This window comes from Ovis canadensis, chromosome 6 (genome assembly GCF_042477335.2).
Source record: "Ovis canadensis isolate MfBH-ARS-UI-01 breed Bighorn chromosome 6, ARS-UI_OviCan_v2, whole genome shotgun sequence".
NCBI lineage: Eukaryota > Metazoa > Chordata > Mammalia > Artiodactyla > Bovidae > Ovis > Ovis canadensis.
Window position 1 is genome coordinate 23,014,661 of NC_091250.1, and position 13,777 is coordinate 23,028,437.

At 37.5% G+C, this 13,777-nt stretch overlaps 1 protein-coding gene across 3 annotated transcripts in view; it reads right to left on the reverse strand.

The window, feature by feature from the left end:
- LOC138442283 (bifunctional heparan sulfate N-deacetylase/N-sulfotransferase 3) overlaps nucleotides 1–13,777 on the reverse strand; it is a 164,368-nt gene that overhangs the window by 108,321 nt on the left and 42,270 nt on the right. For all 3 annotated transcript variants that reach the window (XR_011446603.1, XR_011446604.1, XM_069593396.1), the window contains exon 2: nucleotides 3,495–3,582. Coding sequence is in view for 1 of the 3 variants with exons in the window: in XM_069593396.1 (XP_069449497.1) it covers nucleotides 3,495–3,582 (88 nt within the window). In the remaining 2 variants the exon portion in view is untranslated. The remainder of the gene's footprint in view (nucleotides 1–3,494; nucleotides 3,583–13,777) is intronic.

Genomic DNA, 13,777 nt, shown 5'->3' on the forward strand with positions numbered 1-13,777 from the left:
TGACAGAATGATCTCTGTTCGTTTCCAAGGCAAACCATTTAATATCACGGTAATCCAAGCCTATGCCCCAACCAGTAATGCTGAAGAAGCTGAAATTGAATGGTTCTATGAAGACCTACAAGACCTTTTAGAACTAACACCCCAAAAAGATGTCCTTTTCATTCTAGGGGACTGGAATGCAAAAGTAGGAAGTCAAGAAACACCTGGAGTAACAGGCAAATTTGGCCTTGGAGTACAGAATGAAGCAGGGCAAAGACTAATAGAGTTATGCCAAGAGAACACACTGGTCATAGCAAACACCCTCTTCCAACAACACAAGAGAAGACTCTACACATGGACATCACCAGATGGTCAACACCGAAATCAGATTGATTACATTCTTTGCAGCCAAAGATGGAGAAGCTCTATACAGTCAGCAAAAACAAGACCAGGAGCTGACTGTGGCTCAGATCATGAATTCCTGATTGCAAAATTCAGACTTAAATTGAAGAAAGTAGGGAAAACCACTAGACCATTCAGGTATGACCTAAATCAAATCCCCATGATTATACAGTGGAAGTGAGAAATAGATTTAAGGGACTAGATCTGATAGACAGAGTGCCTGATGAACTATGGAATGAGGTTCGTGACATTGTACAGCAGACAGGGATCAAGACCATCCCCATGGAAAAGAAATGCAAAAAAGCAAAATGGCTGTCTGGGGAGGACTTACAAATAGCTGTGAAAAGAAGAGAAGCAAAAAGCAAAGGAGAAAAGGAAAGATATAAGCATCTGAATGCAGAGTTCCAAAGAAGAGCAAGGAGAGATAAGAAAGTCTTCCTCAGCGATCAATGCAAAGAAATTGAGCAAAAGAACAGAATGGGAAAGACTACAGATCTCTTCAAGAAAATTAGAGATACCAAGGGAACATTTCATGCAAATATGGCCTTGATAAAGGACAGAAATGGTACGGACCTAACAGAAGCAGAAGATACTAAGAAGAGATGGCAAGAATACACAGAAGAAGTGTACAAAAGAGATCTTCATGACCAAGATAATCACAATGGTGTGATCACTCACCTAGAGCCAGACATCCTGGAATGTGAAGTCAAGTGGGCTTTGGAAAGCATTACTATGAACAAAACTAGTGGAGGTGATGGAATTCCAGTTGAGCTCTTTCAAATTCTGAAAGATGATGCTGTGAAAGTGCTGCACTCAATATGCCAGCAAATTTGGAAAACTCAGCAGTGGTCACAGGACTGAAAAGGTCAGTTTTCATTCCAATGCCAAAGAAGGGCAATGCCAAAGAACGCTCACACTACCACACAATTGCACTCATCTCACACGCTAGTAAAGTAATGCTCAAAATTCTCCAAGCCAGGCTTCAGCAGTACGTGAACTGTGAACTTCCTGATGTTTAAGCTGGTTTTAGAAAAGGCAGAGGAAACAGAGATCAAATTGCCACCATCTGCTGGATCATGGAAAAGGCAAGAGAGTTCCAGAAAAACATCTATTTCTGCTTTATTGACTATGCCAAAGCCTTTGACTGTGTGGATCACAATAAACTGTGGAAAATTCTGAAAGAGTGTGAATACCAAACCACCTGACCTGCCTCTTGAGAAACCTGTATGCAGGTCAGGAAGCAACATTTAGATCTGGACATGGAACAACAGACTCATTCCAAATCGGAAAAGGAGTACGTCAAGCCTGTATATTGTCACCCTGGTTATTTAACTTATATGCAGAGTACATCATGAGAAATGCTGGTCTGGAAGAAGCATAAGCTGGAATCAAGATTGCCGGGAGAAATATCAATAACCTCAGATAGGTAGATGATACCACCCTTACGGCTGAAAGTGAAGAGGAACTAAAAAGCCTCTTGATTAGAAGAGAGTGAAAATGTTGGCTTAAAGCTCAACATTCAGAAAACTAAGATCATGGCATCTGGTCCCATCACTTCATGGGAAATAGATGGGGAAACAGTGGAAACAGTGTCAGACTTTATTTTTGGGGGGCTCCAAAATCACTGCAGATGGTGATTGCAGCCATGAAATTAAAAGACACTCCTTGGATGGAAAGTTATGACCAACCTAGATAACATATCGAGAAGCTGAGACATTACTTTGCCAACAAAGGTCCATCTAGTCAAGGCTATGGTTTTTCCAGTGGTTATGTATGGATATGAGAGTTGAACTGTGAAGCAAGGTGAGCACTGAAGAATTGATGCTTTTGAACTGTGGTGTTGGAGAAGACTCTTGAGAGTCCCTTTGGACTGCAAGGAGATCCAACCAGTCCATTCTAAAGGAGATCAGTCCTGGGTGGTCATTGGAAGGACTGTTACTGAAGCTGAAACTCCAGTACTTTTGCTACCTCATGCGAAGAGTTGACTCATTGAAAAAGACCCTGATGCTGGAAGGATTGCGGGCTGGAGAAGAAGGGGATGACTGAGGATGAGATGGCTGGATGGCGTCACCGACTCAATGGACATGAGTTTGAGTGAACTCCGGGAGTTGGTGATGGACAGGGAGGCCTGGTGTGCTGTGATTCATGGGGTCACAAAGAGTAGGACATGACTGAACGACTGAACTGAACTGACATGCCCACCAGAAGGGCTAAAATAATAAGATAAATATTAATATTATTAAATACTTGGAGGAATAGCACAACAGGAAAACTCATGTAGTATTGGAAATATAAATTGATATCACGACTTTGAAAACTGTTTTGCATTTTCTACTGAAGCTGATCATAAGTATACCATATAACCAGCAATTGTACTGGTTGATAAACAACAGAAAAAAATATGTCCTCTGAAGGACAACTCTTTTCAACAATAGTTGTATTTAAAACGTTCTTAACATGACTATTCAAAAAAAAGAAAGGCAAAGACTGCAAACAACCCAATCATCCACACTGGAACAGAAGGGAATAAAGAAATTTTGTTAAATTCAAGCAGTGCAATACTGCAGAACAATAAAGTTGAAAGAAATACAACCCTACACAATAATGTCAGCCAAGCCAAAATAATGTTCGACAAAACAGGCTATATACAGAAGAGTCCATTTATATGATTCTTTTTATACACATCTTAAAGCCAGGCAAACTAATTCATGATATTAGAAGCCAGGATAGTGGTTTTCTTGGTGGGAAGTGAGTGACTATAAAGCAGCACAAGGGAGAAGGTGTGTAGATTCTGGTGGTGCCTCTTTCTTGATCTGGGTACATAGCTCTGTACACTTGGTGAAAACCATTGAGCACTATGCTTATTACTTATACAGTTTTATATATGTAAAATATAGTTCAAGAGAGAAAAGGCCATTAAATAATAACATGGTGAATAAACTTTCAAGCTATTAACATTCTGTAAAGGTGAAAAAATAAATTAAGTGAAATTGAGTAATATGAAGAAAATAAAGTAGTGGAGAGACACAAGAAGGTGTGAAGAGGAGGGGGTCACAGTTTTAAAGAGAGTGGTCAGAGAGGCTAACTATGGGGATAGTTAATCTCTCTCTTACCTGTATGGTAAAATTTCCCTGAAAATCCCAGGTTGAAAGTAAAATTTGTGATTTGTGCACGCAAAAGATTCTGAGTATCAAGCAGGGCCTGAAATACATAATTAAAAAAAAACATATCAGGTAGAGAATGGCTTTGAGAAGATATCTTCCTTTAGCAGTCAAAAGGTAAAAATAATCCTTTAGGCATGAGAGAATTAAATGATGGAAAGTAGTTTTTTTTTTACAACGTTACAACTAGCAAGATGCTTCTGAGATTACATAATTACATACTTATATATTTATTCTTTAGATGCAGTAAATCAGCAAAAAGTGTCAGTTAGAAAATGGAAGTTAAATGAAAAGTTTATTCTTCATGTTCGAAGGAACTAGTATCTAATACATAAAATACATCCCATTTTACCCTTTAGGGGATGTAATTCACCAACTGTAAAAAAAAAAAAGATATTCTTTTAAAGTGAAATTATATAAAAAGATATATTGAAAGAAACAGATAGTTGTTTTTCAGATACATCTTTGGTCTTCAAAATCCAATTCTTTTCAATCTGTAGGTCTTAGATTCCCCAAAGATAGTGATTATTCTTCAAATATGGGTATCATGGTAAAGTAAATTTCTAATTTGCCCTTTCATTGGAAAACAGATAAACAAACTTTGTACTAATGACAGGTAAAGCTATTTTGAGGTTTAATTATTATATCGTATTAAGTATCATGCTATGAGTATTTAATGGACTTCTCTTTCTCCTTTTCTTTCTCATTCTTATTCAAATTCACATTCTTATATTCCTTCTCTTCCCCTTCCCCAGACTATGGTAGTTCAGTGCCCACCTAAAGGAAGCAAAAAGTAACTCTAAATGGTAGACTTGTAAAGGATCTTAGTTAATACTTCTATTATACATGAAGAAAATCAGGAGAACTGATATACCTGTTTTCACAGATAAAATTAGTGGTAGGTCCTAGATTAAGGACATACATCACCTGATTCCAAGTTAGGTACTCTTTTTAAAAGTCTACCACACTAAATCTTTTCCTACCCTTCCGTAGTACAGCTGGACCCGCAACAGAATCATTTCTGTTCCTAGTGTCTGATACCTGGAAGCCCGCCCCCTCATGCTCATGACCTGAACTTTTGGGGGGATAAACAGATATTCATTTTATTCAGAGACCCTCTCACAACTGCATGTGTTCAACAATTACTAGTTGCCACTCCTCTCTTATTGCTGCTGCTACAATTACTACTACTAATTTGTTGTTGTTGTTGTTAGTGACGGATAATACAAATCTATTTGAACTTCACCCTTCATTTGTTAAAGTGGAGACAATTACCTAGTTCAGAGAACTGTGATGAGGAATGTAGAAGATGTACTATATGCAGGAATGCCTGATAAACTTTTAAAAAAGCGGCGTAAAATATTAGGTGTTCATATAATTATCAGCAATACATCACATGTTAATGTAATTATGTGCATTATATTATTGATAACTGTATCTGTATATTGTTTACTTCTCATCTACTTATTTTTTATTTGAAATACAGCTGACAATATTATGTTAGCTTCAGGAATATAAAATAGTAATTTGACATTTAAATACATTATGAAATGATCAAGCCTGAAGCCTAGGAACCATCTGTACCCATACAAAGTCATTACAGTATTACTGACCATATTTCTTATGCATATGTATGTAAATTATATCCCCATGACTTAATTATTTTATAATCAGCAGTTTAACTCTTAATTTCACTTACCTATTACCTTAATTTCACTCATTCCTTCAAACTTCTTTTTGGCAACTACCCATTTGTTCTCCGTAACTATGAGTCTGTTTTTGTTTCATTTTGCTTGCTTTTTACGTTCTACATGTGAGATCAGATGGTATTTATCTTTCTCTGTTTATTTACTTCACTGAGCATAATACCCTCTAGACCCATCCGTGATGTCCCATGGCAAGATTTCACTCTTTTCTTAAATCTCAAATATTCTACTGTATATACACACTACATCTTTATCCATTCATCTGTTGACAGACTTTAGCTTGCTTCTATATCTTGGCTGTTATAAATAATACAATAATGAAAATAGGGTTTTTTAATTAGTAATTTTGCTTTCTTTGGGTAAATACTCAAAAGTGAAGTTGCTGTGAGATATGGTAGTTCTATTTTTAAGTTTTTGAGGAAGGTTTATACTGTTTTCCATAGTGGCTGTACCAATTTAAAACCCCACCAACAATGGAGTTCTTTTTTATCCACATCCTTTCTAGCACTTGTACTTTCTTGTCCTTGTCTTAGCTATTCAGAAGTGATATCTCATTGTGGTTTTGTTTGCATTTCCCTGATGATTAGTGATGCTTAACATCTTTTCCTGTGTGTGCTGGCTATCTGTATGTCTTCTTTGTGTTCTGTTTTTTTTTTTTACCACAATAAAATAGACACACACATACACACACACCCATACACACATTTCATAAGCTTCCCTGGTGGCTTAGTGGTAAAGAATCGACCTGCCAGTGCAGAAGACCAGGTTCAATCCCTGGATCAGGAAGATCCCCTGGAGGAGGAAATTGCAACCCATTCTAGTATTCTTGCCTGGGAAATTTCATGGACAGAGTGGCCTGGAAGGCTACCGCCCACAAGGTTGCAAAGAGTTGAACATGACTTAGAGACTAAAACAAAAAAAACAACATATACTTAGCTATACAGATGTATAGCTAAGTGAAATTAGAGCCATGAAGTAAAAATTAGAACTGTATCAATTATAATTAAAAATACAGTTTTGAATTTTGCCTTTTCCATTTAACAGTATATCATAAGCTCTCTCTCATCACATTAACCATTCAAATCCAACATTTTTAATCTATTGATTTTAATGGATGCTGAACATTACATCAAATGCATACATTAGAATTTATTTAACCACTTTACTATTGTACATTCAGATTTGTTTCCTTCTTTTGTCTAATATAAATTCTGCCCTATGTATCAATACATATTTATATAGCAATGATGTAACCATTTCCTCAGGAGAAAATAATTCTGCTTACTCTTACCAAGCAAAACAATTTCTGAGCAAATCTGAAAATGTTTTAGTATTGGGCTTCCCTGGTGGCTCAGTGGTAAAAAAGTCTGCCTGTCAATGCAGGAGACGGGTTCAGTCCTGGGTTGGGAAGATTCCCTGGAGAAGGAAATGGGAACCCACTCCAGTATTCTGGGAAATCCCATTGACAGAGGAGCCTGGTGGGCTACAGACAATGGGATCACAAAAGAGCTGGACCAGACTTAGCAACTAAACAATAGCAAATAAAAGTATTAATAGGGAACATAATATCCAATAAACATTATAAGAGAACTGTATTTGAATACAATTTAACACAAAAATTTGACTATTTCCAAAATTATTTTTCCAAATTTGAATCTCTATGCTACCCCAGTAACTTAGGTTTTTGAGGCTTCATTCTATAAAGCCAAAAGCAGTTACAGGCATTAAAAGATCTAGTTGAAGGCAAAAAAAAACAAAAAAGATCTAATTTAAAGAAACAGGGGTCTGAGAACTGAGTGAAATGGGAGATTTTATATATCTTTGGATTTTCTCCAAATTTTTTTTAACAGAATGAACATATCAATTAAAGCAAATAGAAAAGACAAAATTTTTAAAAATAACTGCAAAAGAGTTTTATATGGAGATTTATGTTAGGACTCATTACATGTGTGACATTCTTTGGGGAATTATCTGCTAGCTTTTTGTTTCTTATCTGCGCTTCCTAAACTATATTTTTATCTTTTGATAGTTAACAAAAGTAGTTGGTGACCAAATTAAGTCTGGGAAAGAAATTTTAGTGTTTAATATGTTTTTTTAGCAATAGGTTAAAGTATGTTTCAGCACAGAATTTTTAGGGTTAATATTTTCTTAATCAACCAAATACTAATTATAATATAAATATGTATAATGTAGCTAGATCTACTAAAGTAAACAAAAACAATTGGGCAGCTAATTACCAATATAAACTCCTGTATCTCTTGATCTATGTACACATACACACAAACATCAGATATTCATGGGTTTGGCATGAAGATCAAGTGAGAATATGGATACATGACCTTAATACCTTTCCTAGCACACAGAAGTGGAGTTTTAGCCCTATGAGTGGAATTTTTCATCCTTTCCTCTGTCAACCTTAAAAGTTCCTTATCGTCCTGTCACAAAATCCCATCTTCTATTTCGCACTGTTGTTCACTTGGTGTAAAGTCAGGCATATGCCTAAAATTTTAAATGATATTTTAAAATTGAGCCTTGGCACTTTTGGAGTTGTCTAATCAGCACTGGGGCTTCAGATGGCTCAGTGGTAAAGAATCCGCCTGCCAATGCAGGAGATGTGGGTTGGATCCCTGGGTCGGGAAGTTTCCTTGGAGAAGGAAATGGCACCTTGCTCCAGTATTCTTGCCTGGAAAATTTCACTGTAGTCCATGGAGTTGCAAACAATCAGACATGACTGAGCAAGCACACGTGGTCGGCACTAAGGATTTTGAGGAATATGGCCCATGTAGCTGTATTATAACAACTTGTTAGTCACTCAGTCGTGTCTGACACTTTGTGACCCCATGGACTGTAGTCCGCCAGGCTCCTCTGTCCATGGGATCCTCCAGGCAAGAAGATTGGAGTGGATTGCCATGCCCTCCTGCAGGGGATCTTCCTCAACCCAAGGATCAAACCCAGGTCTCCTGCATTGCAGGCAGATTCTTTATCAACTGAGCCACCTGGGAAACCCTTAGTGAATCCTTTATCTTCCAACAAAATGTTCATGTATTTTATTGTTTGTATTTTAGTAAAAGAATAATGGGTTTTTATGGAAACCAAGGAAAGGACAGTAACACAGTCATCTTGAATTATTCGTTAACCATACCTAAACTGTCCAGAGCAAAATTATATAACCTCTAAATCATACACATGAGAGATGGTTTGCTAGAAAATTTATTGGACTGAAATTGGCAAATAATGACATATGAGTAGGAAAACGGAAAACAAGTACCATTCTCATTAAGCATTCATTTGAAATTGTTATACATATTCTATTTAGCTTATGGCTATATAACCAAATAGTCAAAATGCTAATGTAATTTTTCAAAAAAGAAATAAAAATAAAAGCTAGTTCTCAGCACCTTTAGGCAACTGTAAGTTGTATCTCACTCATTCAATTATACAGAAAAGGTTTTTATGTGTTGTAATAAACATAATTTTTAAACCTTAGTAATTTTAAATACTTGCTTTCAGCAGCAAAGCAGAAAAGGATGGAGAGGTGTAGGATTCCATATGAAGGGACTAAAGCATGTCAAACCATGTACTACTGTTCCAGAGCAAGTTAAGTTTCCTTTAACAGTTGCAGTTATGTTGGAAACCCCTTAAGTAGCATTATCTGTTCTGCCTAAGAGGTGAAAGTGGTAAATACTTTAAAAAAAACTCTGACAACTGGCCATCGCCCCATCCCCACCAAATACATTTTGGGTTTTACTAAAGCTGGACTATAAATTCCATGAGGTAGTGTCTCTGTCCAGTTCACTTCACTACTGAAGTCTAGCATGTTGTCAGGCGGAGGAGAGGGACAAGTAACTATTTATTGAATGGGGACGTTAATGAATTTCTGATTGATCTCCTAGTGCAGTGAACTCATAAAGACCGGACAATAATATTGTGGAACATTCTTTTGCTATTTTATTTTTATAAACTGTTTTTAATCTTGAATTAATTTCAACATATTTCATATCCAAAGGTTATTATAAAACATTCTGTTTTCAAATTATTTGTAAAAAAAGTGCTAAAATAAAAGCATTCCCTATTTCAGTACTTCTCAAACTTCTAAACACATGAAGATAATTTTAAAAGCTTAATAAAATGCAGATTTCTGGGTTCTAACCCAGGAATCTAGCCAGGGATTCTGAACTATAGTGCTGAAGCAGGCCAAAGCATCCTCGATGATTCTGCTGTAGGTGACATTATACCACACTCTAAGAATCACTGTCTTATTCCTTGATTTCAAATAGCTCAACACAAGTTTTCACTTACTTGAGGCATCCTTTTCTCTGAGAATATGAAATCTTTGATATCTACTATATAACAAAATTCTTGGTATACAGTAGGCATTCAGCTATTGATTTTGTAAGCTGCATAAATAATAGGTACTGTGAATTCTAAAATCAAAAATATTCTAGAAAATAAAAAGAAATATATAGGATCATCAGAACCCAATTGAGGATCCAATTGAGGAAATATATAGGATCACAGAATCCACCCCACAGTGTTGACCCCAATGTGCTTCATCATGCCTGGAGTAATCTGGGTAAGAAGTTATACAACACAGATGGTAGCCTTTAGAAATTTTCATGTTTTGTCTTTATCAATTTTATTTTCCTTAGTGTTTCTAATAAAAGTCCCCCTTCAGCTTGAGTTGGGAGAACCAGTTAATCAGATTGCCACCTAAGGTAATCAGCTTCAACCTAGGGAAGTTAAGGTGTTGAGGAGGCAAGTGATTATAGAGGATGCTGCTGATGCTGCTGCTAAGTCACTTCAGTCATGTCCGACTCTGTGTGACCCCATAGACAGCAGCCCACCAGGCTCCCCTGTCCTGAGGATAGATATGTCTTAAGAATCAGACTGCCATGGGACTATACAATTCAGCTGTTGTGGAGAACAGTTTGGCGGTATCTCAAAAAGTAAAATATAGAATTATCATATGACTCAGCAATTATGATCCTCATTTTATATCCAAAAGAACTGAAACAGGTTTTTAGAGAAATATTTGTACAAATTTGTTGATAGCAGCACCATTCACAGTAGCCAAAAGGTAGAAACCACCCATCAGTAGATGAACAGATAAACCAACTGCAGTTCATATATACAACGGAACATTATACAGCCATAACAAGGAATGAAGTGCTGATACATGCTACAATATGGATGAATCTTGAAAACATTAATACTAAGTGAAAGAAGCCAGGCACGAAAGGTCACATACTATATGATTCCATTTACATGAACTATCCAGAAGAGGTAAGTCTATGGTGATGGAAAGTGGACTGGTGCTGCAGAGGGAGGTAGGGAGAAATTGACAGAACTCCTTAATGGGTGTGGGTTTCCTTTGGGGTGATGAAAGTGTTTTGTACCAGATAGAGGTGGTGCTTGAACAGCTCTGTGAGTGCACTAATGCCATTGAATTATTTTAACATGGTAGTTTTATGCATGTGAATTTCACCTCAAAAACCAAGACTGTGCAATTGTGAGTACTGTTGTCTTCATGTTTTTTCCTAAATTTTATTGAAAGAGCATTACATGAACTACTCTACCCAAATTATTTCCAACAGATGCCCCACATCCTTTACACTGACTTTAAGAAAACTGTCCAGAAATGCGTTAAGTAAAGACATCAGGAACTGTTGGGATGCAGTGACAGTCAATATTCAAAAACTCTTATGGTATTTGGAACTTGCCTTAGACCTTATCTTCTATCATCCTCCCTTCTGTTCACCCAGCTGTGGATTTACTCATCTGTATGCTGTTCCTGGAGCATACCAAGTTTCTTCTCACTTCAAGGTCCTTAGTCTTGCTGTTTCCTCTTCAAAGATATACTTTGCTCAGATATTCACGTGGTTTACTTCCTCACCTCTACTAGGTCTCTGCTTAAATATCATCCCCTCGGTGAGACCTTCCTTACCCCTGTTTTTACTGAAGAGTTGATTTACAATGTTATAGTAGTTTCAGATGTACAACACAGTAATTAGATATTTTTTATAGCTTATACACCATTTAAAGTTATTGTGAAATATTAGCTATATTCCCTGTGTTGAACATTACATACTTATATCTAATTTTATCCCTCTTAATTCCCTTGCCTCTCCTTGACCTTTCCTCCACCCCTCTTCCCCTCCCCACTAGTATCTTTTCCGTGTCTATGAGTTTGTTTCTGTTTTGTTACACTCGTTTGTTTTATTTTTTAGATTCCACATATAAGTGAAAACATACAGTATTTGTCCTCCTCTGTCTGAGCTACTTCACTAAACCCAGTACCCTCCAAGTCCATCGAAGTTGCTGCAGATGGCAAGATTTCACTCTTTTTTTTTATGGCTGAGTAGTAGTCCATTGTGAGGTGGCAAGAATACACAGAAGAACTGTACAAAAAAGAGCTTCATGACCCAGATAATCATGATGGTGTGATCACTCAGCTAGAGCCAGACATCCTAGAATGTGAAGTCAAGTGGGCCTTAGAAAGCATCACTATGAACAAAACTAGTGGAGGTGATGGAATTCCAGTTGAGCTCTTTCAAATCCTGAAAGACAATGCTGTGAAAGTGCTGCACTCAATATGCCAGCACATTTGGAAAACTCAGCAGTGGCCACAGGACTGGAAAAGGTCAGTTTTCACTCCAATCCCAAAGAAAGGCAATGCCAAAGAATGCTCGAACTAAAACACAATTGCACTCATCTCACATGCTAGTAAAGTAATGCTCAAAATTCTCCAAGCCAGACTTCAGCAATACGTGAACCGTGAACTTTCTGATGTTCAAGCTGGTTTTAGAAAAGGCAGAGGAAACAGAGATCAAATTGCCAACATCCGCTGGATTATGGAAAAGGCGAGAGAGTTCCAGAAAAACATCTATTTCTGCTTTATTGACTATGCCAAAGCCTTTGACTGTGTGGATCACAATAAACTGTGGAAAATTCTGAAAGAGATGGGAATACTAGACCACCTGACCTGCCTCTTGAGAAACCTATATGCAGGTCAGGAAGCAACAGTTAGATCTGGACATGGAACAACAGACTGGTTCCAAATAGGAAAAGGAGTATGTCAAGGCTGTATATTGTCACCCTGCTTATTTAACTTCTATGCAGAGTACATCATGAGAAATGCTGGTCTGGAAGAAGCACAAGCTGGAATCAAGATTGCCGGGAGAAATATCAATAACCTCAGATAGGTAGATGATACCACCCTTTTGGCTGAAAGTGAAGAAGAACTAAAAAGCCTCTTGATGAAAGTGAAAGAGGAGAGTGAAAAAGTTGGCTTAAAGCTCAACATTCAGAAAACGAAGATTATGGCATCTGGTCCCATCACTTCATGGGAAATAGATGGGGAAACAGTGGAAACAGTGTCAGACTTTATTTGGGGGGGCTCCAGAATCACTGCAGATGGTGATTGCAGCCATGAAATTAAAAGACACTTACTCCTTGGAAGGAAAGTTATGACCAACCTAGACAGCATATTAAAAAGCAGAGATATTACTTTGCCAACAAAGGTCCATCTAGTCAAGGCTATGGTTTTTCCTGTGGTCATGTATGTATGTGAGAGTTGGACTGTGAAGAAAACTGAGCACTGAAGAATTGATGCTTTTGAACTGTGGTGTTGGAGAAGACTCTTGAGAGTCCCTTGGACTGCAAGGAGATCCAACCAGTCCATCCTAAAGGAGATCCGTCCTGGGTGTTCATTGGAAGGACTGATGGTGAGGCTGAAACTCCAGTACTTTGGCCACCTCATGCGAAGAGTTGACTCATTGGAAAAGACCCTGATGCTGGGAGGGATTGGGGGCAGGAGGAGAAGGGGACGACAGAGGATGAGATGGCTGGATGGCATCACCGACTTGATGCACATGAGTTTGGGTGAACTCCGGGAGTTGGTGATGGACAGGGAGGCCTGGCGTGCTGTGATTCATGTGGTCACAAAGAGTCGTATACGACTGAGTGACTGAACTGAACTGAGTAGTCCATTTTGTGTGTGTGTACATACACACACACACACCACATCTTCTTTATCCATTCATCTGTTAAAGGATACTTTAGGTTGCTTCTATAGTATGGCAGTTGTACATAACGCTGCTATGAACCTTGGAGTGCATATATCATTTCAAATTTGTATTTTCATTTTTCTTCAGATATATACCCTGGAATGGAATTGCTGGATCATATGGTAGTTCTAATTTTAGTCTTTTGAGGAATCTCGTTGCTGTTTTCCATAGTGGCTGTTAACTACACTGTTTTAAACAGATCATTGTTATTTGGTTTCCCTAGTTTATTTTTTTTCTTCACAGAATATATTATATTACTATTTAGCATTTAGTCATTTATAATCATTCATTCCCTCTCCCCTTCTAGAATTATTCATTTAGCTTTATAAGAGAGTAGATATGACATCTGTCTCTACGATGCTGGATCTGCAGTGCCCAAAACAGTGCCTGGCACATGGTGGGCTCCGATTAGCTCCTTGTTGAGTGAATGAAAGAACAAATGGATGGAGGTAATGCCATGATA